This window comes from Lissotriton vulgaris, chromosome 11 (assembly GCF_964263255.1).
Source record: "Lissotriton vulgaris chromosome 11, aLisVul1.2, whole genome shotgun sequence".
Taxonomy (NCBI): Eukaryota; Metazoa; Chordata; class Amphibia; order Caudata; family Salamandridae; genus Lissotriton; species Lissotriton vulgaris.
The window spans coordinates 327,610,955-327,638,440 of record NC_141699.1 but is presented as its reverse complement, the minus strand read 5'-3'; the positions used below and the strand labels follow the sequence as shown (position 1 = coordinate 327,638,440).

Below are 27,486 nucleotides of genomic sequence, written 5' to 3'. Positions count from 1 at the left end.
GGGGGTGGAAGAATATGTGAAGTTTGCTGACGATGCGCTTAGCATCAGAGATATTAATACACAGATAATCACAGGAGGATAGCTCGATGGAGTCCGCTTGCTTGACTGATATTAAGTTATGATAAATGCAGGCTACCCCTCCCCCTAATTTCCCGATTCAGTCTAGTCGCATTAGGTCGTGGGAAGGAGGAACCAGTAAGTTGAGGATGGGTGAGGAGGAACTATTTAGCCAAGTGTGTTGCCAAGCGATGAAGATCACGAGGCGCGCCCTTAGGGCACGCCCCCTCCGGGCCCCGCCATACTTTCTGCTGGTTGGGCGGCCAATAGGCAGCCGACCGCCCCTTTTACTTCCGGGTCGCGGGTGACGCACATCCAGATTGGTGGGAGGACGGAGACCTCGGGCCTACTTAAGGTCAACTTCCCTTGACCGAGGTCTCTGTTCCCTTCACCACTACTGGACCGTGTGTGCCCCGCAGCTGACCTCTGCTACTGGACCAACCTTCTTGGAGCTGGCGCAGACCCGGAGCTGGCGCAGATAATGAAGTTGCTATTGCGCAAGCTGGGCAAAGATACCCCAGATAGTGATACTGGGAGCGAGGATGAGCAGCCAGAGCCAGAGCCAGTAGTGGAGAGGCCACGCAGGGAAGGGGTACCACCTAGAGCGGCATTTCCCCCACTGAAGAAGAAGGGTAAAGCACACCCAAAGAGTAAAGGGGGGGGACAAGAGCAAAAAACTTAGACATACTCCGGTAACGGGGGAGAAGGACGAAAGATCAGTAGGTCCCGTCCACACTCCGCCACTCATACCTGAGGTAGTGGTGGTCCCCGCCCCAGTAACAGTCATGCCACAGGCCATTGTACCTCCTCCAGCGGATCCGGTTGGGTCACTTTTGACGGAAATCAGGGAGGCATTACAAGCATTAGCCCCAGGGGTGGGCACCCCGGTCCCGCCCCCACCACAGCCGGTGGCCGCAGTTGCGGTGGTGCAGGACCCTTTAGAAGGCCTACTAGCATCAGTTTCTTCCCTAGTAGGACAATTATCATCCCCAAGTAGGGTGGGGGAGCGAGTGAACACAGGGGCGACAGCGCCATGGGCTCCACAGCAGGCAGTAGAGCAGGGGGCGCTGCAGGACATTCAGAGACCGCTTGCGCAGGTGGTAGAGTTGCGCAAGGCGGCTCCGAGTGGATCGAGCGGATACCAACCCCCGGCAGCCGCGCTGGCATCGGGACTTTTAGGAGGTAAGCCTGGTGACAATACGGTGAGGGCCAGCGAGGTTGGGGGGTCTCTTGGGGGAATGCAGGGTAATGTGCTGTCACAATCAGGAATGCTAGCGACGCATGTGACCCCGGAAATGCGCGAAAAAATTTGGAAAGGCGCTTACGTGGACATTTTTTCCCTAATTAGGCCCAAAAGGAGGGATGTAGATTACAAGGAGAGAGAGGGCAGAGAGGGATCCTTTAAGGAGAGGAGGCCAAGGGTGGAGGAGACACTGACTAACTGGCTTTTTGGTTTCCATGTTTTTGTAACGGTTCTTTTGGAGAAGAGACCGGATCTAGCTATTCCTCTGGTATTTTACACTAATAAAATTGTGAAGGCGCATGCGACGCATGGGGGCTCAGTGTGGTTGAATTATGATGGGGAATTCCGGTGGGCCAAGGAAGTAAACCCAGGCATTGGGTGGGACCAGGTGGAGGTGAATGCATGGTTGGAGAGTGTTAGCAGTAGGGATCAGCCCGCTAGGCAGCCCTTTCGGACATCTCAGGGGGGCCCGGTGGAAAAAGGGGAGCTTGTTGGGCCTTCAATAGCAAAGGGTGCACGTGGCCACCCGGGCAATGCAAGTTTAAACACGCATGTGCCTACTGCGGTCACTCCTCTCATCCCGAGTTCAAGTGCAATAAAAAAGCAAAGGAGCGGGGGGGAGGTACAGCTCCAAGGGACATCAAACCCCTGCAGGCTTAATTTGCCTACCCCGGTTGATATTGGACGACTGATTTATTGGATGGACCTGTACCCTGATAGGGTGGCAGCCAAGGTTTTGTTTGAGGGTTTCTCTGAAGGTTTCTGCATTCCTGCTTTACATGTCCCGCCCGTTAGCCAGTGCAATAATCTGTTGTCAGCCAGGACTCACTCATCAGTTGTGGTTGCAAAGGTAGAAAAAGAGTGCTCCCTGGGCCGGGTAGCTGGACCGTTCCCTGCCCCGCCCTGGGAAAACTATGTTTGCTCTCCACTGGGGGTGGTACCAAAAAAGGAGCAGGGGCAGTTCAGGATGATTCACAACCTCTCCGCCCCGAGGGGGTCTTCCGTGAATGACTCCATTGACCCAGCACTATGTACGGTGACTTACTCGTCCTTTGACTCCGCTGTTCAGAAAGTGAGGGACCTGGGGCGAGAGGCTTTGTTAGCAAAAACGGACATAGAATCGGCCTTTGGCCTGTTGCCAGTACACCCGGATGATTACCATTTGCTAGGCTTTCAGATGCAGCATCAGTTTTATTATGACAAATGTATGCCTATGGGATGCGCTGTGTCTTGTAAGTACTTCGAGACCTTCAGTTCTATGTTGCAATGGGTCTTTTCATACAGGTCAGGGTGCACAGATGTTATACACTACTTAGATGATTTCATGGTGATGGGCCCTGCTGCGTCCGGCAAGTGCGCTCAGTCGCTCAGTGAACTGGTAGACATGTTTCAGGAATTTGGGGTCGCCCTGGCACCCAGCAAGACAGTGGGCCCGGAGACGTGCATGTCCTTCTTGGGGATTGAAATTGATACGGTTGCCTGGGAGTGCAGGTTACCCATGGACAAGGTGCTAGCGTTCTCTCAGGCGATTGAGGCAGCCTTGGCAGGCCCAAAGGTTTCTCTGCACAAGCTCCAAGTCCTGGTGGGGCAGCTGAATTTTGCGCTGCGTATCATCCCGATGGGTCACCCATTCTCCAGGTCTATTGCCCGTGCTATGGTGGGTCTCACCCAAAAGCACCACAGGGTGCGGTTGAGGGCAGGTGTGAAGGAGGACCTTAAGGTGTGGCGTAGTTTCCTTAGAGACTTCAATGGGCGGGTGGTGTGGCCGGCCCCTCCGGTGTCTAGTGCGGAGCTTGGCCTGTTTACTGACTCAGCAGGTAGCATTGGCTTTGGCGCCATCTTGGGCGCCGCATGGTGCGGGGCAGTATGGCCACCGGCCTGGCACGAGAGTGGCCTGACAAAAAATATAGCCTTCCTGGAACTCTTCCCCATTTGGGTGGCGGTTACTATCTGGGCAGATCGCTTCAGGGACAGGGCTGTGACTTTCTGGTCTGACAACATGGCTGTTGTCCAGGTCATCAATAGGCAGGGAGCCACTTGCCCGCATGTACTGCGCTTGCTAAAATTGTTGGTGCTGGCTTGCTTGAGATTGAACTTAACCTTCAAGGCGGCACATATACCTGGTATTGATAATCATGCTGCTGATGCTTTGTCTCGTTCCAAGTTGCAGGATTTCCGGAGGTTCCACCCGCAGGCGGAGGAGCGAATGACTATGTTCCCTACATCACTGTGGACAATTGGAGCCCCGCTTTAGCGGGGCTGGTAGGTGCCTCCCTGAGTGACCGCACGAGGCGGGCATATCAACAGCATTTTAATGTATACAGGTCTTTCACTGAGTGGGCAGGCTCTTCAAAATATTTTCCCCCAGACTCAATACATGGTTTTCTTCAGGTGTTAAGGGGTCAGGGCAGGGCCGTGGCTTATGCAAGGGCCAACTTGTCGGCGATCGCTTTCTTTGCCAAGGTAGCGGGTGAACGGGACCCAGGAGCTTCCTTTCTCATCAGAAAGGCCCTGACACGGTGGGCCAGACTTGAGGGGCCAAGGCGGGTGTGCCGTAGGCCTCTGAATCTCCCGACCTTGATTGACATCCTGGGGGTCTTACCGTCTGTGTGTGATTCACTGTTTGAGGGGGTCTTGATGGGAGCGGCCTGCTGCTTAGCCTTCTATGGGGCGTTCCGCCAGGGGGAAATAGTCGGGCCTCCAGATTGGAACATGGGGGGGGCTTGCAGTTTCGGGATTTGGTACTTTCCCCTGGGGGGCTGGTGGTACTGTTGAGGCGTTCCAAAACGGATCAGGGTGGGAAGGGTACCTCCATCCACCTTCGTCCCGCCCTAGGGGTGGCGGCCTGCCCGGTAGCCCGGATGCAAGCCTACCTAGCCGTACGTCCCGCAGGGGGGGGCCTGGCCCTGTTCATACACAAGAATGGCCACTGTTTGTCACAGTATCAATTTAAGGCAGTTTTCAGGTTGGCCTTGGGGGAACTGGGTCTGGGTTCTGCCGGGTTTTCCTCTCACTCCTTCAGAATTGGCGCTGCTACCTTAGCGGCCGGGGCGGGCCTCTCTTCCGACGCAGTAAAGGGTGTCGGGCGCTGGACGTCGGGCTGCTACAAAAGATATGTGAGGCCTGATTTGTTATGACCAGACTTGGCCTTCTCGTGTGGGATGGTGTTTAACGGTGTCTTCTTTCTCCTTCTGATTAGTATGCCCGAGTCGGTGGTATGGGTTCTGGGGCACTCTTTTGTGCGTCGTGCGGCGGTGCGCTTGCAGCAACCGCAGGTGGTGAAGCCAGCAGACTTGGGCGAGACCGAATTCTTGTGGCATGGCGTCGGCGGGATGCGGATCCGACACTTGAGGCGGATAGTCGAGGAACTCAGAGCGCAGAAGCGACACGTGTCTCCAGACTGGATTGTGATACATTTGGGAGGCAACGACATGGTCGACAGAGGACGCTTGGCCGTCAAGGAGGCCTTACTGGCAGAATTTGCCTGGCTGGGGCACACGTTCCCGGCAGCAAAGATTGTTTGGTCAGGCATGCTCTCACGCAGGACATGGGGCCCAGGAGTCCGGGTTAGATCTTTGAACGTTTCAGTGAGGAGACTAAATGGTGAATTGGCAAGGTTGTGCTCAGCGAAGGGCCGCTTGCGCTATATTCAGCACCGGTTGATCTGTGGAGAAGCAATGTACCACCAGGACGGGGTACACCTGTGGGACTTAGGAACAGACACTTTCATAAGAGAAATTTGGTCATTCATTGCGAACGCAGGTGGGGAGGGTGTCAGACCTGAGGGCCTTGGCCACCCTTGTGGCGGAAAAGAGACCTGCGAGCAATAAACAGTGATTGATGGGAGGCCGCCTGGCGGACTCCATAGGCCAGCTCTGAGGGGGCATATGGTAAGCTCTCCGCGGGGAGGAAGTCACCACCGGCTGGGGAGGCTAGGGCGACAGATTTCGAGCCTCCTGGGCGTCCCAGGGCAGCCTGGTGGTAGAGGGGTGGGCCCTGGTAATGACGGACAAGGAACAGGAGTGCGGGCCTACCACTCTAGGGGGCAGGTGCACGGCACCTGGCGTAGGATACCCCAGCACACTTCCCTTGACCGAGGTCTCTGTTCCCTTCACCACTACTGGACCGTGTGTGCCCCGCAGCTGACCTCCGCTACTGGACCAACCTTCTTGAAACTCCCACCCACCCGTCCCTTAGAAAAGTGGTTTGAGGGGGGCGTTGTTGCGGAAAAGAGACCTGCGAGCAATAAACAGTGATTGATGGGAGGCCGCCTGGCGGACTCCATAGGCCAGCTCTGAGGGGGGATATGGTAAGCTCTCTGCGGGGAGGAAGTCACCACCGGGTGGGGAGGCAAGGGCGACAGATTCCGAGCCTCCTGGGCGTCCCAGGGCAGCCTGGTGGTAGAGGGGTGGGCCCTGGTAATGACGGACAAGGAACAGGAGTGCGGGGCTAACACTCTAGGGGGCAGGTGCACGGCACCTGGCGTAAGATACCCCAGCGCGAGATGCGAACCAGATGGGGCTCCTCCCTTAGGGCTGGGGGAACAGGAAATGTACAAGAGTTGTTTTGAAAATGTAATTATGAATATCAATATGCATAGTGTATGCTTGTCATGTTTATTCAATGTTGAGAATTAAACATGGCCTTTTTACCCCACGGAAATCTCCTGGTTATTGCGAATGTAATGTGGGGTATTGCATGTTGTGTTCATGTTGAGGGGAGGCGGGGGCAGAACTGGAGGGTTCGGGTCCTATGGGATATATATCAATACACACTCCTCAGAAACCAAGGAATGACAACGCCATGTCTTGACAAATCATTAAGATTTTATTTGTCGGCTGATCGGACGTGTTTCGCTTGAACCAGCAGGCTTGCTCACCAACACTGTTTTATCAAAATCAACCATTTTTTAAATGTTGTGCATGTGACGTGTCACGTGTAGAACCACTGACACAGTATAATGGAAGACAGACTCCTAGTTTACCACTCGATATGGTTACAGACTAAAATTGATGTGATCACAAATTAACATGTGGAGCAGTATTAAACGTCAGTCATTCAATTACATTCTATTATGAAATACAATAAAATTACGTAACATCGGCGTTCGCTAAAGACTTTACCGATTTAGTCCACAATACGGACTGCACATGCTTATAATTTTATCTGCATGGTGCAAATGCCAAAACCCTGCCATGCGTTATTATCGATATCGATATTTGAGCACGTGCATCCTTACTTAAACACACCTGCAGTTATGCCCAAATGGGCATGTGTTGCTCCTTGTCTCACACACTACTGATTCAGCCTCAGTGGGCATATATTGTGTCTTGACTACTTCCATAAAGTGCATTCATAGTGCTACACATCAAAGTGCAAATATGATAAAAGTGATAGACTAAATTAAATTACCTAACAAAACAATAAAACTATTAAAACAGAGTGTGTGAGACAAGGAGCGACACATGTAAATAATCAAGAGGAATCACTCTTTTGACAAAGGAATATTACGCCAACCATGTAATAGGAAGAAAAAAAATATCTTTTATATATCCCTCACTGACCAGGGTTACCCCTTGGTGGCATGCTTCGTCATAGGGTTCTTCCCTAGCCTGCTACGGAAAGGGGCGTGCTGTGACCGACGGATACGTGAGTGCACTGATAGTATCTATGCCTATCCAGAATGCATAAATATCGGTGTGGGGGGTTTACATAAAGACTGAGTTAGAAAATATCTGGCTAGTGGGAAAAACATTACTTATTGGTTCCCATAGTCAATATGGTTAAAAAATGGGGATGCCGAGAGTCTACTGGGAAGATGTCCCAAAGATTCAATGGTCAACTAGTTTTAGGCCCTACCCCTTACGAGGCTGACATAATATTTGTCGAAAGAGTGACCCTTCTTGATTATTTGCATACATGTTTGGAGGAGGAGTCCTCTTTGTTTTTCCCACTACCTCCCATTTTGATGTTTTTCTACGTCCCACTTGTGTCAGGAAGTAGGTGATTGTCCTACTGCAGTCAATGTGCTAAGTGGTGGCGGCAGACATCCACTGTAGGGTCTGGAGCTGCAGTGTAATATACAAAGTGTTCAGACAGAGTAGCCAAGACTTTCTAATAGGTACTGGTACAACGCATTTTCCCTACCCTCAAGATTGTATTGTTAGACTTACTTGATGACCACGACATCAATAGATACATAGATGTCTTGCTCAGTGTGGACTTAGTTCTACCCAAAAAGGATATTGCCCAAAACGGGTAAGCTGCAGAGGCCCCAAAACTCGAAACATGACTGGCTGGGATGGATCAATGAAGGGCACTGGAAGAACACTATATGACGCTCATAGATGCCCTCAAGAATTTCTGAAAATTTGGCCCGTGGATGACATATCTTGCCTCTGCATGCAATATAGAAGTGGTTATCCTGTGATATGTATAGATACATGCCGATCTTAGATTGCAAACTTGCCTGTAACTATTAAGTTGCTGTGCTTTCTGGTTAACTGGGCGTGCTATTGACCCAGACATTGTATTTATTGTTGTACTTTACTATTGACTAAAAATACCAATAAACTGTTTAAGGTTTCGGGGTAAATACTAATCTATCCTTAAACCTTCAGAACATGGAAAACGTTTCATTCCAGCTGAACTTTGCAAAATCCTACAGACTTACTTATTGTGGCAGAGTTTTCACAGGCACGTTGATGATTGAATTTAGGCTGGTTTACTAGAATTCCCTTTACTTAAGACTTTGTTAAAGGTTTTTTTTCCTCAAGACTACAATTTTTTCAGAATGTGATTGATCAACATCTGTCTAGTGTATGATATTTTCACTCTGTTACCTCAGTTGTCTGGTGTCTTGGTTGGCTGCTGGTTTAAGACTTTCTGCAGGTTGCCAGCTTTCCAAGACAGTTTAGGGAAAGTAGACATTTTGAGGTGCTGGCCTTTAATTCCTGGAATAGAAATCTATGTCATCGGTGTTACTTCATTCGGCACTTTGAGACTATGAAGTTACTGAAGATGTGATTGTTACCTTCATTGTATTCTTACAGTTTAAAAATATTGTCCAACATAAAGAAAACATTTGGGGTGAAGGATACTTTATAAGACTTACATTTATTTATGGATTTTAGTTTTTATACAGTGCGAACTTGAGACGAGCTGTAGAGCGCTATACATGAGCACCTGATTAAATTATACATGGAAAGATTAGCTTTTTATTGTTTTGTGTGGGTGTTTTAGGCACGGGGGTCCAGTGTTTTAATCAGAATCATAGAATATAACTCTCAAGCCAGGACTCGAACCTTGTTCCCTAGCTCCAAAGTTGGCAACTCTGGCCTCCAATTTCATCTCCTTTGAATTTCATTACATATCTCAGCTGCAGTTTGAGGACAAGGGTTTTCCCAAAGAAGATACAGGGTAGAACGCGAGTTTCTAACCATGGGTTAAATCGACGATTACGTTTACCCAGTTGAGAGGAGCATGGCTGCTTTTACCAGAAGAATCATTTTGGAAAAATAGAAACAGAGCCTTTTCTGAGTCCAGTGTTTACTTGGGAAAATGCATATGCCCTTATCCCAAAGTTTCCAGGTCGGTAGAGTGCCAAGTTTAAAGTGAGCATGAATGGTTACTGCAGCCTCAAAGAAGTGATCAATAATGAGGAAAGGAGTAAGAGAGAAGGCAATTGGGCTAGGATAATATTTGTGAAAGCATTTGTGAATTGGTTAAGCAATAAGATGTTCTCAAGTGCAAAATATCACTCTAGTGGTTGTCTAGGAAACTCACATTATGGTATTTCCTGATACACATGTTCTCTGGGAAAAAATGCAATGTAGTTGATAAACAAATAGGCCCATTACAGACATGTAATGCATTATGCTTTGTGACACTCCTTGATATGCATAGAAGGCGTTATTTAGATTGATGGCATATAATACTAGCCATCACTCTTTGAAGACTCAGGGAAGGCTCACATTTCGATACCGTCATAGAAAAGTCAAGTCAAGTCAAGTCAAAAATACTTTATTTCGGCTTTGCAGCCATAAAAGCAAGATATCCAATATAACTTATAATTTGAAAAAATTACAAGGACAATTAAAGTTGTGGTATCCAAAGACCAGAATTGATGATATACAACGATAAAATACATAATAACAGTCGTGGCTCATGATAGGTAACTGACCAGTCCTACAAATTTCATAAACACTTGCCGAAGGAACCAAAAGGACAATCTATAACGCAAATATATAAAAGGGATAGATACATCACTATTGCTTCAGTCCACTATCTATAAATATACAAATTTAAAAAAAAATAAGTTAAGAAGGTAGGTTAAAACCAGCATATTAAAAAAGAATACAAGAACATGATTATTGTCAACTCATTCACTACAATGTTACATAGTAATAAGAGAAGGGAATATAGAGCTAATGGATACAGGAACATCAATTGGTTCCCCGCTCTATTCCCTTTAAGATTCCTCTGCGAGTACACCACATAGCAAATAGAAATTTTGAGGTTGTGACTACAAAGAGTGGTGAAGTTTCATATTTAAGTAGCCTAAAAACCTCATGGTAATTTCTTAACCTTAGATTTCTACTCAGCTGGTCATAGAAAAGTGAATGTCCCGGCTTGCTTAGCTTCAAAAGAGATAAATGACTGTTTTCACCAATATTCATAAAGAATCCTACATCGTGGAAAGTCTGGGTGGAGGGGGCATTTACACCCGAGGAATGCCAAAAAATGCTGTACCTTCTTTTAAGAACATTTCCATGCACATGCAATCAGTTTGGGGAATTTCACCTGAAGGTGCTAATTTCCAATCGACATTTGAATAAACTATTGGGAACATCTCAAACATGTGTTTGTACGCTCCTTTAAAATATGTTGAAAATGCCATTAGTTGTTTAGGATTCTTTGGGGGTAAAGGGTGTGAGGGCCGGGTTATGATTGACTTTAAGTCCATGATGGGCAGAAAGTTCATCAAAAACACCGCCTTCCGGATGAATTCTGAACTGTGCTATTTTGAGATAAAAAGTAGTTCAAACAATCCTTTGACTATGCATATGATTTTCATGTATTTCAATGTATGTAAATTCTAGAACTGCAATCACAGCTGGGAGCACCATTAAACAACTCTGACCTTGAAACTACATCTATCAAAACCTATTATAAACCCCTCTTTCTGTTCGTCGTCTGGTTCATCTACCCGCCTCTGTCCATCTATCTGCCTCTGTCCATCCATCCATCAATTTGATTGGTTCTGGGTTTTCATTTATCTGAATGCCTATCTATCTTAGTATCCCTCTATATGTGCAGACGTGTTTATTTTTCTAAATGCATACCTGTCTACACATCCGTCAGTCTGACGTTATCTCAATGAACCCACACGTCTATCTGTAGATCAGCAGAACTACCTTTTAGTCTGTCCCTGTACACATATTTATGGCTTATGGGGCCTGTTTAATTGTCAACTTTCACCCCCCTGACTGCCAGGCTGTCTAAATACTAACTACTGCTCGGAGTGCATGAACCACCAGGGGTATTGGTGGCGTTGAATTCCCAGCCGGCCTCTCGCGCTGTTTGGAGCTCTGTGGCATGCTTAACGCGGGAATCACTAGACTGTTTAATATCATGGTAATTGTCACGGGTGTGGGAGGGCGGATGATTCGTGACTCGCATCTCTCTCACTCTTGGGCTGTGGCCCTCCCCTCAGTCTGCTGTTGAATGAGATCGCCCGCTGCCCCCTGGTGCGCGCGCTCCCAGAGAGAACGCAGCGGCTTGAATTATCGGCCTACCAACGGGAAATGGCTGCAAGTAGGACATCAAAGAGAAGTTATAAACTTGAAAACCCCGGTGTGAACTCCGAGAGATGATTTCCCTTTCACTAATGAAAATTTAAACGAGCGAAAGTGGGACAACGATTTAGTTATTGAATCTTGTGCCCGGCACACTCTCTGAACTCGAGTAATCCCTTTCTTCAAGGCGAGCGGGAAGGCCGTGGGGCCTGTTGGGGACACTGGGTAGCGGGCTCCTGGAGCTCTCTTCCGAACGTGACAATCCGGGGCCACACTCCCCATCCGCCGTCCCCACTCCGATTAATGTATCTGTCTGCGTCGGATCTCACATCTATCCATCCATCCACCTCCTCCCTCTATCGACCCAGTCACCCACCTGGGACCTCCCATCCATCCATCCATCCATCCATGCACCTCCGTGGTTCCATCCTTCCATCCACCTGGGACCTCCATCCGTCTATTCATCCATGCACCTCCGTGCATCCATCCTTCCATCTTTCTTGGTCCTCCCATCCATCCATCCATCCATCCACCTCTGTGCGTCCATCCTTCCTTCCGCCTGGGACCTCCCATCCATCCATGCACCTCTGTGCGTCCATCCTTCCTTCCGCCTGGGGCCTCCCATCCATCCATGCACCTCCGTGCGTCCATCCTTCCTTCCGCCTGGGGCCTCCCATCCATCCATGCACCTCTGTGCGTCCATCCTTCCTTCCGCCTGGGACCTCCATCCGTCTATTCATCCATGCACCTCCGGTGCGTCCATCCTTCCATCCACCTGGGACCTCCCATCCATCCATACACCTCCTTGCATCCATCCTTCCTTCCGCCTGGGACCTCCATCCGTCTAATTATCTATGCACCTCTGGTGCGTCCATCCTTCCATCCACCTGGGACCTCCCATCCATCCATGCACCTCCGTGCGTCCATCCTTCCTTCCGCCTGGGACCTCCCATCCATCCATGCACCTCCGTGCGTCCATCCTTCCATCCGCCTGGGGCCTCCCATCCATCCATGCACCTCTGTGCGTCCATCCTTCCATCCACCTGGGACCTCCCATCCATCCATGCACCTCCGTGCGTCCATCCTTCCTTCCGCCTGGGACCTCCCATCCATCCATGCACCTCCGTGCGTCCATCCTTCCATCCGCCTGGGGCCTCCCATCCATCCATGCACCTCTGTGCGTCCATCCTTCCATCCACCTGGGACCTCCCATCCACTCATCCATCCATGCACCTCCGCGCATCCATTCTCCCATCCACCTGGGACCATCCATCCATGCACCTCCGATGCTTCCATCCTTGCTTCCGCCTGGGACCGCAATCCATCTATTCACCCAGGCACTTCCGTGCGTCCATCCTTCCATCCACCTGGGACCTCCCATGCAGCTCCGCCTGGGACCTCCACCCGTCTATTCTTCCATCTCTTTCTTCCAGTCTGCGCGTCTGTCCTGCCATCCATATCTATTCATCAGACTGGGAAGACCCCTCCTTCAATCCACCACAAGTATTCATCCGCATGGAACCTTCACCAATTCCTCCCTCTCTGTCCGTCTGTCCACTCATCCACGTCCGTTCATGAATCCACCTTCATCCGTCTGTCTATCTATTCATCAAGTCAACCCTAGAACCTCACAACCAGCCATCCCTCTCCCTCCGTCCGACCACCCATCCACCCACCCAAGACCCCAGCAATCTACAATGTAATAACCCATGGATCCTGGCACTTCACACCCGAACGTCCGTCCGTCTGTCCGTCAGTCCGTCCATCTGTCCATCCATCCATGATGGACCTCACATAGTACCGCGAATCCGCCTTCAGCGTGCACGCTTTGGAGTCTAGCATGGTGCTGCAATGTGATATATTTATTAGGCGCTATGGAAAACTAAATAAATAACTAAACAAATATATTCGTCGGTGTATTTCTATATCATTACTAACTACATGATATTCATATGTAAAATGCGTTATCATCTTACAGATAAAATATACATGCACTGTTTTTTTTACACCAGTATATGCATTGAATAAGCACGGGTGTTTTATGCTTATTTGTCCGTTCTTGTTTTTGTTTATTTGCACTTGTCGTCTGTCTCCAGTGTCTCAACAGCGTGTCTCGGATCTCAGGCGCGCGCCATGTTATGTAAGTGAAAGGCTGCGGCTCGAGGCTAGGTGCTACTGAGCTTCTCAGGGTGGTGTTTCGTGATCGCGGTGCCGAGGCACCATACCCCCTAAAGCAGGTTGAGCGGCAAGGATGTTCCCCACATATGCCAAATAGCTCTAATGTATGCACCCCGTGCCTAGGTTGCACAGTTCGTGAGAATGTATCTTTGGGCCTGCGAAAGGGCGGGAAACTCGCTATTAACCAGCCACCATAGTTGGAGAGCAATGGCACGGGTGGACCAGGCGTTAAAAACCGACACTCGCCCCTCCCCTCTCCCACGTCCTGTGTACGCGTGTGGAGGATGTGTGGGGGGGCGGGGGGGGGGGGGGGGTGGTTCGGGTACAAGCCTCCATAGACTTCTGAGGGCGCCACACGGTTCGACCCCTGCATGTGCTCGGCTTCACTCGACTTCGTGGCTCTTTCCGGGGCAGCGAAGAGCTTCAGTCCTCATCAGCGGTTTCACTTGCACCCCAGTTCAGCCCGGGGTCGGCCTCCCGGGAGCTTTCATCACACCTCACACAAGTGGGGAGCAGCCCCTCAGGCTCACAACAGACTTCTAGGCTTTGACGTGTCCCCTGAGTCACATTAACAGTCCTTGCCGTTTGGTTTAGCATAAAGTGTCCTCTGTGCTTCCCTGTGCACCGCTCGCAGAGCAGTCCTAGCAGAGACCAACATCCGTTCTTCCCTGTACCTCTCCTTGCACCTCAGTCCTGCCCAGAGAACATCCTCAGTGCTGCCCAGAGACTGCCCCTGCATCCCAGCGGCCGGAGGGCAGCCTCTGCGCATCCAAATGGCTCTCCTTTAACCTAATTACTGGGCAGGCGGCTGCCTCTGCCTCCTGATGACCCCCCACCCACCTTTATCCCTAGCTTCAGGCAGCCAGCTGCCTCTGTGCTCCCCAATCACTCTCTCTGTTTCTCAGCTCTGCACGGACGCAGCTTCTGTTCTTTTCAGTGACGATCCTTTCAGCTGAGTCCTGGCAGAGAGCAGCCTCCGTGCTTCCCTGTGACCCTCCTGTAGCTCAGTCCTGGTGGAGAGCAGCCTCTGTGCTTCCCAGTGACCCCCTTCCCCCCCTCCCCTTCCCCCCTTCCCCCCCTCCCCCCCTCCCCTCCCTCCCCTCCCCTTCCCTTCCCCCCTCCCCTCCCTCCCCTCCCTCCCCTTCCCTTCCCCCCTCCCCTCCCTCCCCTCCCTCCCCTTCGCCCCCTCCCCTCCCTCCCCTTCCCCCCCTCCCCTCCCTCCCCTTCCCCCCCTCCCGTAGCTCGGCCCCAGGAGCTGCATCCCCGCGGCATTCTTTACAGCTCAGCCCTAGGCATGGCTTTAGATGGAATGAAAGAAACTAGGGGTCTCTCAGAGGGGCGTGGCCGATGCCATTGAAGGCGTGGCTTAACACGTGGAAACTAAAATGTTGTGCTTAGAACAGTGTGCCGTCGGACTGGTATTTTGCTGCTTCTGTCAATACATCTAGATATGCCACTTTACACCGACAGCAAGTCAGGGCTATTGACTTTGCCAATGGTTGTTAGTTGTTTAAGATAAAGAATCAACAACTGTGGCTTCTTTGTGTAGAATATTGACAATTCTTCAGTTCTGAAATGAGGAGACTGTGAACCTATCAAAACAAGCCTCTTTGAAGCTACATCCAAAGGCAGGGAAGGGTGGCACAGCTGCAGAATTAAGATTTTTTTTTCGCCCTGAGTGCAACAATGGAGAGCCGATAGAGACCTGTCTCAGGACCCGCGTTTTAGAACTGCCGCTGCTGAATACCGGCAGGACCCAGCCCACTTAAAGCCCTGGTCTTTGATACTTTGCGGCCTCTCTGCTTCACAATGGCTACATTTGAGCCCAGTCCTGTGCAGAGAGGAGTCCCTGAGCTTCCCGGTGGATTTTCCTGCTGCTCACCGTGGTATGTCGGGCCCCCTTCCTGCTCGCCAACGGCTTTAGGTGCTCTTTAATACAGGGAACCGCTCGGCATTCCCTTCGTTTTGTTTGTAGCTGAATCCCAGGTGGACAGCGCCCCCCTTGTTTCCCAGGAAGCGAACTGCAACGTACTCAATTCTGGTCAGGGTTCCCCTTCCTGCTCCCCAGTGACTTTAATTGCAGCTCACTTTTCAGCAGGCTCCACCCTTCCTGCTCCCCAGAGACTTTATTTGCAGCTCACTTTTGATGAGGGCTCCTCGCTCGGTCTCCCAATGACTTTCAATACAGTTCCTTTTTCATCACCCTCTCGACTCCCCCAGGGCCTTCACTGCAGCGCACATTTGAGCAGATGAGCAACCGTTCTGCTTCCCGATCACTTTGACTACAGATCACTTTTGATCACTGTGCACCGTCTTTGCTTTCCAATTTAACAGCAGCTCACTTTTGACCAAGATCCACCATTTCTGCTTCTCAATGGCCGTCACTGTAGCACACTCCTGATCAGGGTAAACCCTCCCTGCTTCCCACTGACTGCTTAGTTCACTATTGATCATGAGGCACCATCTCTGCTTCCCAATGACTTTCACTGCAGCTCATATTTTTTTTATCGATGTTCACCATCTCTGCTTCCCAGTGGCTTCACCACAGCTCTCTTTTGTCCAGGAGGCACCCATCAGCTTCCCAATGGCCTTCACTGCGGCTCCCTTTTGTCCAGGCGGCACCCTTCAGCTTCCCAATGGCCTTCACTGCGGCTCCCTTTTGTCCAGGCGGCACCCTTCAGCGTCCCAATGGCCTTCTCTGAGGCTCACTTTTGTCCAGGCGGCACCCTTCAGCGTCCCAATGGCCTTCTCTGAGGCTCACTTTTGTCCAGGCGGCACCCTTTCAGCTTCCCAGTGGCCTTCACTGCGGCTCACTTTTGTCCGGGAGGCACCCTTTCAGCTTCCCAGTGGCCTTCACTGCAGCTCACTTTTGTTCAGGAGGCAGGAGGCACCCTTTCAGCTTCCCAGTGGCCTTCACTGCAGCTCACTTTTGTTCAGGAGGCACCTTTCAGCTTCCCGCCTTCACTGCGGCTCACTTTTGTTCAGGAGGCACCCTTTCAACTTCCCAGTGGCCTTCACTGCGGCTCACTTTTGTTCAGGAGGCACCTTTCAGCTTCCCGCCTTCACTGCGGCTCACTTTTGTTCAGGAGGCACCCTTTCAACTTCCCAGTGGCCTTCACTGCGGCTCACTTTTGTTCAGGAGGCACCCTTCAGCTTCCCAGTGGCCTTCACTGCGGCTCACTTTTGTTCAGGAGGCACCTTTCAGCTTCCCAGTGGCCTTCACTGCGGCTCACTTTTGTTCAGGAGGCACCCTTCAGCTTCCCAGTGGCCTTCACTGCGGCTCACTTTTGTTCAGGAGGCACCTTTCAGCTTCCCAGTGGCCTTCACTGCGGCTCACTTTTGTTCAGGAGGCACCCTTCAGCTTTCCAGTGGCCTTCACTGCAGCTCACTTTTGTTCAGGAGGCACCCTTTCAACTTCCCAGTGGCCTTCACTGCGGCTCACTTTTGTTCAGGAGGCACCTTTCAGCTTCCCGCCTTCACTGCGGCTCACTTTTGTTCAGGAGGCACCCTTTCAACTTCCCAGTGGCCTTCACTGCGGCTCACTTTTGTTCAGGAGGCACCTTTCAGCTTCCCGCCTTCACTGCGGCTCACTTTTGTTCAGGAGGCACCCTTTCAACTTCCCAGTGGCCTTCACTGCGGCTCACTTTTGTTCAGGAGGCACCCTTCAGCTTCCCGCCTTCACTGCGGCTCACTTTTGTTCAGGAGGCACCCTTTCAGCTTCCCAGTGGCCTTCACTGCAGCTCACTTTTGTCCAGGAGGCACCCTTACAGCTTCCCAATGGCCTTCACTGCAGCTCACTTTTGTTCAGGAGGCACCTTTCAGCTTCCCAGTGGCCTTCACTGCGGCTCACTTTTGTTCGGGAGGCACCCTTCAGCTTCCCAGTGGCCTTCACTGCAGCTCACTTTTGTTCAGGAGGCACCATTCAGCTTTCCAGTGGCCTTCACTGCAGCTCACTTTTGTTCAGGAGGCACCCTTCAGCTTCCCAGTGGCCTTCACTGCGCTCACTTTTGTTCAGGAGGCACCTTTCAGCTTCCCAGTGGCCTTCACTGCGGCTCACTTTTGTTCAGGAGGCACCCTTCAGCTTTCCAGTGGCCTTCACTGCAGCTCACTTTTGTTCAGGAGGCACCCTTTCAACTTCCCAGTGGCCTTCACTGCGGCTCACTTTTGTTCAGGAGGCACCTTTCAGCTTCCTGCCTTCACTGCGGCTCACTTTTGTTCAGGAGGCACCCTTTCAACTTCCCAGTGGCCTTCACTGCGGCTCACTTTTGTTCAGGAGGCACCCTTCAGCTTTCCAGTGGCCTTCACTGCAGCTCACTTTTGTCCAGGAGGCACCCTTCAGCTTCCCGCCTTCACTGCGGCTCACTTTTGTTCAGGAGGCACCCTTACAGCTTCCCAGTGGCCTTCACTGCAGCTCACTTTTGTCCAGGAGGCACCCTTACAGCTTCCCAGTGGCCTCCACTGCAGCTCACTTTTGTCCAGGTGGCACCCTTCAGCTTCCCGCCTTCACTGCGGCTCACTTTTGTTCAGGAGGCACCCTTTCAGCTTCCCAGTGGCCTTCACTGCGGCTCACTTTTGTTCAGGAGGCACCTTTCAGCTTCCCGCCTTCACTGCGGCTCACTTTTGTTCAGGAGGCACCCTTACAACTTCCCAGTGGCCTTCACTGCGGCTCACTTTTGTTCAGGAGGCACCTTTCAGCTTCCCGCCTTCACTGCGGCTCACTTTTGTTCAGGAGGCACCCTTTCAACTTCCCAGTGGCCTTCACTGCGGCTCACTTTTGTTCAGGAGGCACCTTTCAGCTTCCCGCCTTCACTGCGGCTCACTTTTGTTCAGGAGGCACCCTTTCAACTTCCCAGTGGCCTTCACTGCAGCTCACTTTTGTTCAGGAGGCACCCTTACAGCTTCCCAGTGGCCTTCTCTGCAGCTCACTTTTGTCCAGGTGGCACCCTTTCAGCTTCCCAGTGGCCTTCACTGCAGCTCACTTTTGTCCAGGAGGCACCCTTACAGCTTCCCAGTGGCCTCCACTGCAGCTCACTTTTGTCCAGGTGGCACCCTTCAGCTTCCCGCCTTCACTGCGGCTCACTTTTGTTCAGGAGGCACCCTTTCAGCTTCCCAGTGGCCTTCACTGCAGCTCACTTTTGTCCAGGTGGCACCCTTTCAGCTTCCCAGTGGCCTTCACTGCAGCTCACTTTTGTCCAGGAGGCACCCTTACAGCTTCCCAGTGGCCTCCACTGCAGCTCACTTTTGTCCAGGTGGCACCCTTCAGCTTCCCGCCTTCACTGCGGCTCACTTTTGTTCAGGAGGCACCCTTTCAGCTTCCCAGTGGCCTTCACTGCAGCTCACTTTTGTCCAGGAGGCACCCTTACAGCTTCCCAGTGGCCTTCACTGCAGCTCACTTTTGTCCAGGAGGCACCCTTCAGCTTTCCAGTGGCCTTCACTGCACCTCACTTTTGTTCAGGAGGCACCTTTCAGCTTCCCAGTGGCCTTCACTGCGGCTCACTTTTGTCCAGGTGGCACCCTTTCAGCTTCCCAGTGGCCTTCACTGCAGCTCACTTTTGTCCAGGAGGCACCCTTACAGCTTCCCAGTGGCCTCCACTGCAGCTCACTTTTGTCCAGGTGGCACCCTTCAGCTTCCCGCCTTCACTGCGGCTCACTTTTGTTCAGGAGGCACCCTTTCAGCTTCCCAGTGGCCTTCACTGCAGCTCACTTTTGTCCAGGAGGCACCCTTACAGCTTCCCAGTGGCCTTCACTGCAGCTCACTTTTGTCCAGGAGGCACCCTTACAGCTTCCCAGTGGCCTCCACTGCACCTCACTTTTGTTCAGGAGGCACCTTTCAGCTTCCCAGTGGCCTTCACTGCGGCTCACTTTTGTTCGGGAGGCACCCTTCAGCTTCCCAGTGGCCTTCACTGCAGCTCACTTTTGTTCAGGAGGCACCCTTCAGCTTCCCAGTGGCCTTCACTGCGGCTCACTTTTGTCCAGGTGGCACCCTTTCAGCTTCCCAGTGGCCTCCACTGCAGCTCACTTTTGTTCAGGAGGCACCTTTCAGCTTCTCAGTGGCCTTAACTGTGGCTCACTTTTGTTCAGGAGGCACCCTTCAGCTTTCCAGTGGCCTTCACTGCAGCTCACTTTTGTTCGGGAGGCACCCTTCAGCTTCCCAGTGGCCTTCACTGCAGCTCACTTTTGTTCGGGAAGCACCCTTCAGCTTCCCAGTGGCCTCCACTGCAGCTCACTTTTGTTCAGGAGGCACCCTTACAGCTTCCCAGTGGCCTCCACTGCAGCTCACTTTTGTTCAAGAGGCACCCTCCAGCTTCCCAGTGGCCTTCACTGCGGCTCACTTTTGTTCAGGAGGCACCCTTTCAGCTTCCCAGTGGCCTCCACTGCAGCTCCCTTTTGTTCAGTGTACCCTCCCTGCTTCCCAATAACTCAGCTTGCAATCAGTACAGTCCCCCCCTGGCAGCAGCAGAGCCCCTTTCTGGGGCAATCACACTCACACAAGTACTCAGCTAGTCAGACCTGGAACACCATCGCCCTGCGGCACTCAAGCGACGAGCAGTATCTGTGCCACGAAGAACACCCCGGAGAGTGCGTGCGTGGGGGGGAGAGGGGGGGGGGGGGGAGAGGGGGGAGAATGGGGGGGGGGGGTCGGTACGGCAAGGGGCGCCTCCCTAAGCCCGACCTCCCATATCTCTTCTGGATAAGTGACCCCACTTGGACCCTCTGGCCCAGGCAGTGCCCGGAGCCCCTCGGTATCTCATATCCTCGTATATCGCCCCGCTTGTACTTGAGTCTTCCTGCTCTGCACGGACGGCGTCCGGTGGGGCGAAGTTAGATTAAAGCGAATCAGCCTAAGAAAGGGCTCGGAGCGCGTGCATTGGCTTCTAAATATGTTCTCGTCCTGATCGTGAGCTGAAACAACCCACGGCTGCTGCTTCGTGTGCTGGGCTCATAATAAGCACAGACCCTGCCTCCTGCTTGTCCTCCAGCTGCCGCCTGTGCCTTCTGTAAAATGAACATAGAGAGCTGGCGGGGTAAGGAAGGGCCATTTGCTACAGGGAGGCTCATTCCTGCAGGGAGGCTGTGCAGGCAAGTCGAGCCACGCGCCTCTTCACTGTCAGGGGACACGAGGCGCCCCATCCCTGCAGGGAGAGGTGCGCTGGCGACTGGCACACGAGCAACTCGCCTCCTCACTGTTAGGGCACACGAGGCGCCCCATCCGTGCAGCGAGACTGCACTCGAGCAACGCGCCTCCGAGTCCTCACTGCCAGGGGACAAGAGGCGCCCCACCCCTGCAGGGATAGGTGCGCGGGCGACTGGCTCTCGGGCAACGCGCCTCCTCACTGTTAGGGGACACGATGCGCCCCATCCCTGCAGGGAGAGGTGCGTGTGCAGACTGGCACTCGAGCAACGCGCCTCTTCACTGTTAGGGGACACGAGGCGCCCCATCCCTGCAGGGAGAGGTGCGTGTGCAGACTGGCACTCGAGCAACGCGCCTCTTCACTGTTAGGGGACACGAGGCGCCCCATCCCTGCAGGGAGAGGTGCGTGTGCAGATTGGCACTCGAGCAACGCGCCTCCTCACTGTTAGGGGCACGATGCGCCCCATCCCTGCAGGGAGAGGTGCGCTGGCACTTGAGAAACGCGCTGCTCCACTGTTAGGGGACTCGAGGCGCCCCATTCCTGCAGGGAGAGGTGCGCGTGCAGACTGGCACTCGAGCATCGCGCCTCCTCACAGTTAAGGGACTCGAGGCGCCTCAGCCCTGCAGGGAGAGGTGCGCGTGCAGACTGGCACTCGAGCAACGCGCTGCTCCACTGTTAGGGGACTCGAGGCGCCCCATTCCTGCAGGGAGAGGTGCGCGTGCAGACTGGCACTCGAGCATCGCGCCTCCTCACAGTTAAGGGACTCGAGGCGCCTCAGCCCTGCAGGGAGAGGTGCGCGGGCAGACTGGCACTCGAGCAACGCGCTGCCTCACTGTTGGGGGACTCGAGGCGCCCCATCCCTGCAGGGAAATGTGCGCTGGCGACGCGCAGCCTCACAGTTTGGGAACCCGAAGCTGGTTAGTGCAAAAATATGCCATTGTTTGTAACAAATCACAGGGCAGGAGCATTGTTGGGACAATTGAATTAAAGCCTCATTGTTAAAACAATGAAAATGCCGCCTCGTTGATTGAGCAATTAAGACGCAGCCTCGTTGTAACAACGGCGCGCGTATGGACTCGATTTTAGAGCAATCAAAGTTCAATTTCATTCATGGAAATAAAGAGCCTGGTGGTTAAAGCAATTAAGGTGCAACCTCACTGTTGGAGCAATTGAGACACAACCACGTTATTAAAGCTCGCGCGGTCCACCTCATTGCAATTAAGACATTACCTCATTGTCATAACAATTAGCATAAAGACTCAGTGAGAACAATTAAGACTGGCTCGTATTTGGATAGATTAAGGTAAAGACTCGCTGTCAGAACACTCACTGGATACAGACCCTTCTTAGACCCATTATGATCTAACTTCACTGCTGAACAATTAAAATACAGCCTGGTTGATTAAACATTCTAGGTGCGACCTGATCAATACACGTATGCCACATCCTTATTGTTAAAAAGATCCCGCTGATGCTTAGAAGCATCTCAGAGCGCCTGCACCGCTGGAACAGTCCGTATACTGTCTCGGCTTCAGAGGAAGTCAGGGTCCATTGCTAGAACAATTACAGAGGCTCGGGGTTAAAATAAATGAAAGTACCGTCTCGGAACATTCTAAAAGAAGCAGGAAACGGACTCTTAAAACAAGAAAGCGACAGGCTAGTGTGTTTCAAGATTGAGGTAATTTTAGTGTTAGAGCCCATACGGACCAGGCTGGCTATTAGTTAAGGAACAGCCTGGTCGCCAGAACGGCTCAGACGCAGCCCGCTGCCAAGCGCAAAGGCGAAAGTGCCCGGTTGGCAGAAGGCAGAGCCTCTCGGCTGAACACCCTCTGGCTGGACACGATCAATCTATACACAGGTATCGAGTCACCTGAGACTTTTAAAATTCACCCAACCTCGCAGATATTTAAATCTGGGAAATCGAGTCCAAAGCACGAAAGACGCATTTGGGTTCTGGAAATAGGGGGGACACTCCACTTACCTCCAGCGGACCCCCTCCTCATTGCAGGCTGCGAGCGAGGCGCCTCTGGAAAAGCAAACCGGGTCTCGAGGCGGGAGCAATCCTTCCACAACCAGAGCAAACCCTGAGTCAAACTTCAATCGGAAGTCCCCGGAGAGAGCACCCGGCCTCTGGGGCGCTCCGAAGCCTCCAGTGTGCGCTGGGGTCCCACGCGGAGGACGTCAGGACCCTTGAAATCACGGGCGTCCACAGAAGCACGGAGTCCGGTCCAGACTGAGCCCAGCGCGCTGCGTCCACCCTCCGCCGGCTGCGCAGATCCCACCTCCACCTGCAGGGCGGGCGCTCCGGGCGCCGGGTCCTCTCCGCAGCTTCCCCGCCACCGAACCGGGCGCAGGCAGTGAGAGTAAAAAGCAAAGATGAATGTTTTATGGGGCTGGATCAGGGATTGAGAGGCGATGAATGTTTTATGGGATCATGTGGTTCTACGAGAGAGAGCGGATTCTGCCTGGGTCGGATTTACAGGCTGCAGTGCGAGGGCGAAAGGGGGCGGGAGAGGCGTCTCCGGGAGAGAGGGAGGGAGGGAGGGCGCGGGACAGATCTCAGCCGGGGGATCGCGGGAGACCGCAGATCCGCGGAGCGCAGGAGGAGGGTGATCTGTCCCAGACGGAAGTTATCCCGGAGGCCGGCAGGTGCGGACCACAGGCAGCCGAGGCGATGGAGCTGGGGGGACACGAAGAGGACGCTGCCTGCGGAGGGCTGGGGAAAGTTCGGACACCGTAAACTTAGCTTTTAGACTCGGCGATGCTGGGGGTCCCTGGGAACTGCAAAGAAGGCACAGAGTAGAAGGCGCTGCTGTCACCGGGTGTTGCCACTACTCCCCGTGAGCTGCCACAACGCGGGCTCTACCTGGAAGCCCCGTTTACCACACAGGATCACCACACCCCCTTGAAATAAAATGCACAAAGAAAAGAGGTTTTGGACATTTACAGAACAGATCCAACCCCTTTCACTCAGAAATAGCAGAATTAACCTATCGCTCCAATGTTCATGCAAAAGAGAGCGCTTCGAAGGTCGAGACGGCATATTAGAAATCGGCACTACAATTTCAGCTGTTTGGGAGAAGTACTGAATGTCGACGACGCGCACTCCCCACAATACTCACATTAGCGTCACAGCACCATCCACAGGGGATGCTCCGTGCCACAGAGCCGTTCGTCGAAGAGGGCTGTGGTGAATCGTGCGATGACAGTCCCCGGACCTACGCAGAGGAAGTTTGGACAGCAGCCACAATCCCAGGCAGAGGACCACCGAGAGTGTAACTAAATGCACATTCAAAACACAGATTCGAAGCGGTTTACGGAAGGACAGAGAGTGCGTGACAAAGATGGTACTGGTGCACCGAGCAGCAGCCTGAATGCCGACCACGGACAGCATCTGAGCTCTTGAAGGCGTGAGCTAGGATTGTGCGCCCACTCCCGCTGTCGCACATTCCCGTATTTCATCTAACTTAAAGCATTCGCGGATTTCAGTGTTTCTATCTTTATAGATATCCGATGCATATAAATGTTAATTTTAAATGCTTGCTATAATATGAAACATCAAACCTACTTATGGTCCATTTCTCGCGGGATGTTTCTAGTAGGCGTTCGAAGCGCTGTCTTAGTTTGTCTTGCATACATTCGCCGTAGGCAGGCTCGGCTTTAGCGCTGGTGGCGCATGGCGCAACGATCTTTTTTGCCCCCCCCCTTACCTCCCACTCGTATTCCCTCACTACCACCTGGCAAAAGTGCCCCTCATCTCTCGGCAGCCCCTCTCTCACAAACACTTAATTTGTTTAAATCGCCTGTAAAGGCTTCTTTACTAATCCACTCGGCTATCCAGGTAAACGACAGATCTGTCAAAACTGAAACTAGACTAAGCTCTGCTCTCTCTCTCTCTGTCAGGAACATTAATCATAAGAGTTAACTTGACGTTTCTATTGCTGCCTGAAAGCTGGACTTAGAAGGAACTCTGCAGCAGGTGCTTTTTAATTATAAGTTATTGCTAAACATAGCACCTCACCTGAGGTCAGTTCCCCCTTCCAGATCAGCGCCAGGAGCAACCGCAGTGGTTGCACCTCCCTGGAGCCTGCCCTGGTAGGCACCCTATCTAACCATATAGTGTCAATCTTGTGAAGTTCAAGTCCTCTAATTCCAATTACCCCAGCTCTATCACAGCAATGTTTGGACTCAGTAATGTGCCAATGGACGAGCAATGCACCCATCTGAGCTATTCTGTATTCTTTATCCATCAGAAGTCATCCCTCCCTTCATGCAGAATACATTTGAATTCAGAATGATTGCTCTTTCAACCAAATACTATTCTTTAGATGCCATCTTTGTTAGGGGCTCTGATTTCCGCATCCTTCTCTGGTGCATTATGTACTGTAGTTTGCAATATAGCATAATTACAATTGTTGTGTCAAATGCAGGGATTACTGAAATGAAGTTATGATTAAGTGTTAGGGACTTCTTATGACTTGGACGGTCCTACAGCGGATGGTGTAACACGGCATCTGCTGCAGGACCACCAAAGCCATGGTTTGACCGCCCGCCGTCTGGCGGGTGGTCCTGTGGCGATCTGTTGGTGGCGGTCTGCTAGGCTCATAGAAGAGCCTATCACTCAGACTGCCACAGTCAGATCACTGCTGACTGCACCTTCCTGCAAGTTTAAGGTGTGGCAATTATACCACACCGTGCAGGAAAGGGGAGCAATACATGTGCCCCCGCATTCACCCATGGGCCCAAATCCACCAGGGGCATTTTGTTGCCATTCCGCCACTCAAGTCAAGTCAAAGGTACTTTATTCGGTTACAATCGATAACCATAAAAGCATACAGAATACAAAATTCATTACATTAAAATATACACGAGATTGCGCAAAAGATATTACGTTAAGAGAGATTTTTACAATTAAAAACAAGAACAAAAGTACATTAACCGGTTATAAATGGGAGAAGTGGGGCAAATAGACTGCATCATGGCTATAGTGTTCTGTCCTTAGTTAATGATGATAAACAGAGTTCAACGTATATGCGGTACGGGGGTAGAAGTGATACAATTCTCGTGTTTTTATTTGCCCATCTCCTCTTTGTGGCTTCCAGCTGCGCAAATATGGAACGACCTGTCTATCCTTAAAATTGACAATTACCAAATCACCTACCATGTTCTTAGGCCGAAACCCTATCCACCCCACCCTTCTCACACTCAAAATTCTGCCATTGATACTAGTTGGGAGTGGTCTGTTTTTCGTCAGCCAATACTGAACTTTGTTTTTAAGGCCCTGATGGCTTTCAGTTTTCCCAACAGAGAGCTCCGGCACTCCCGATAGGACGCACACATAGGGTCCTGCCTCTGGTGGTAAATGTGTGCAGTTGTTGGTTTTTACTGGACCCTCGGGAAGCTTACCTAGTTGGGACGGCCGTGCTCTAAAGATAGAGCTGTTGACTGAAATGCATTTATTAAAAGGCTCCTTTCTTTTGGGTGCTCGGGATTCAGGGTCCGATGGTTGACCCAGGGGGGTTTTATGATTGACAACGGTGTCATGGGTATTTAAAGCAGCTATGCTCTGAGATTGGTTGTTTGTCAGGTTGTTTACCTCTAGTTCTGCGAGCTTTACCCCAATTCTCTCTATCCTGTCGATTATCGGGACAAGCAGGTTTTTAAGCAGTTCTTCTAAGCTAGCTAGCAGGGTGGCTGGAAGGAGGGATACAGGGTTTTCCAGTAGTTGATTGGGGCTCACAGCGGTGATGGCATCTGTAACCAAAAGTGGATTTAAGGAGGTTTTAGGGTGTTTCGAGGGTCTCCCGTTGCAAGCTACACTTTTACGTATAATACCCTGAGCAAGAACCTGTGGACATTCTATCGGTTGGGCGGTGGGAATTTCTACTAAAGCAATATCCGGGTTTACCAGGGAACTGTTAATAACTTGCTGCGGTTTTCTGGGCTTAGGACTTCCAGAACCCACAGGGCATGAATAGGGACCAGTCTGTTCATCTTCCTGCGATATAATGTTATACTTAGTGTTACAAATCCCATTAAGCTCTTTCAACAATACAGTGTTCGGCGAATCAAGTGAAGTTGAGGGGGATCCTTCACAGCATGTGACATCTTTGGGAAGGCTGTGTTCGATAGTAGCAATGGCCGAAGTCACCCTGGTTAGGTACAGGTCCAGTGTCCCTTTCAGGGATCCTCCCTGGGCAGGAGTTTGATTGTAGAGTACTTTAGTCGTCATGGGGCAGCTAAATCCACACACCCATGTAAGTGAACAGACAGTTTATTAGACTACATCCTTTTTTTGTCCGGGGAGAGGGTTGGTAGGCTCTGGGCAATGCACTGTGAAGATCCTACCTTGGTTCTTCGGTAATCCAAGAATCGTGCCCTGTCCCGGCCTCTTCTGGCCTCTCTTAGCCCGCGACGCGGGGGCTGCCCTCCCTTATGAAGCGCCTCCGGGCGCGGTGCTGCCGGCAAAGGAGTCTGGGGATGTAGTTCCCCCCCCCTGCTGCGGCCGCAAGCTGGAGTTCTGCGGCAGCGGAAGGGGAACGGAGGGCACCAACAAGCTGTAGAAACCCCCAAGAAGCAGGTAGGGGTCTGAAAATCACCCGTCCTGGCAGCTGATGTGGTTTCCGCTCACCTCGCAGTAAGAGAGAGGCTCCGTTATCGTCTCCGTGAGCCCCATCTCCGTGAGCCCCCGCAGTGGTCTGCAGTAATCTTCCGAAGTCCGAAATCCCTTCAGAAATGCCGAACAGCAAACTCGGCAGGCTCCCAGGAATTCAATCAACGTGAGAAAGGACTCACTCAAGACGCCAAACAAACAAAAGAGTGAAAGTCGTTTGGGGCAGGAAGCCAAAAAGTCTGAAGGCCGAGCAGTTTCTCATCCACGATCCCTGTATATCAGTAGGTCTATGGGGTTCAAGGCAGGGCAGGCACGGTGATCGACGCTCCACAGCTTTACTGCCCTCGCCGCAGTCTGCCAAGTAGCTCGTTGTTAATTGTCAAAGAAAAAAGGAAAAGAACAATTTCTGCAATTTGGTTTCCCCTAGGTAAATGAAAGTCAACGTGGGGAAGCAGAGCGAGACTC

General features: G+C 51.8%; 1 protein-coding gene across 2 annotated transcripts in view; it reads right to left on the bottom strand.

The window, feature by feature from the left end:
• Positions 1-23,009, bottom strand: part of LOC147679712 (reticulon-4 receptor-like) — a 783,809-nt gene extending 760,800 nt beyond the window's left edge. The window contains exon 1 of one of the 2 annotated variants that reach the window (XM_086943282.1): positions 22,390-23,009. In XM_086943282.1, the coding sequence (XP_086799408.1) occupies positions 22,390-22,411 (22 nt within the window). In that variant the 5' untranslated portion in view covers positions 22,412-23,009. The remainder of the gene's footprint in view (positions 1-22,389) is intronic. The other variant, XM_086943283.1, reaches the window with a different exon arrangement.
• Between the last annotated feature and the right edge of the window lie 4,477 nt (positions 23,010-27,486).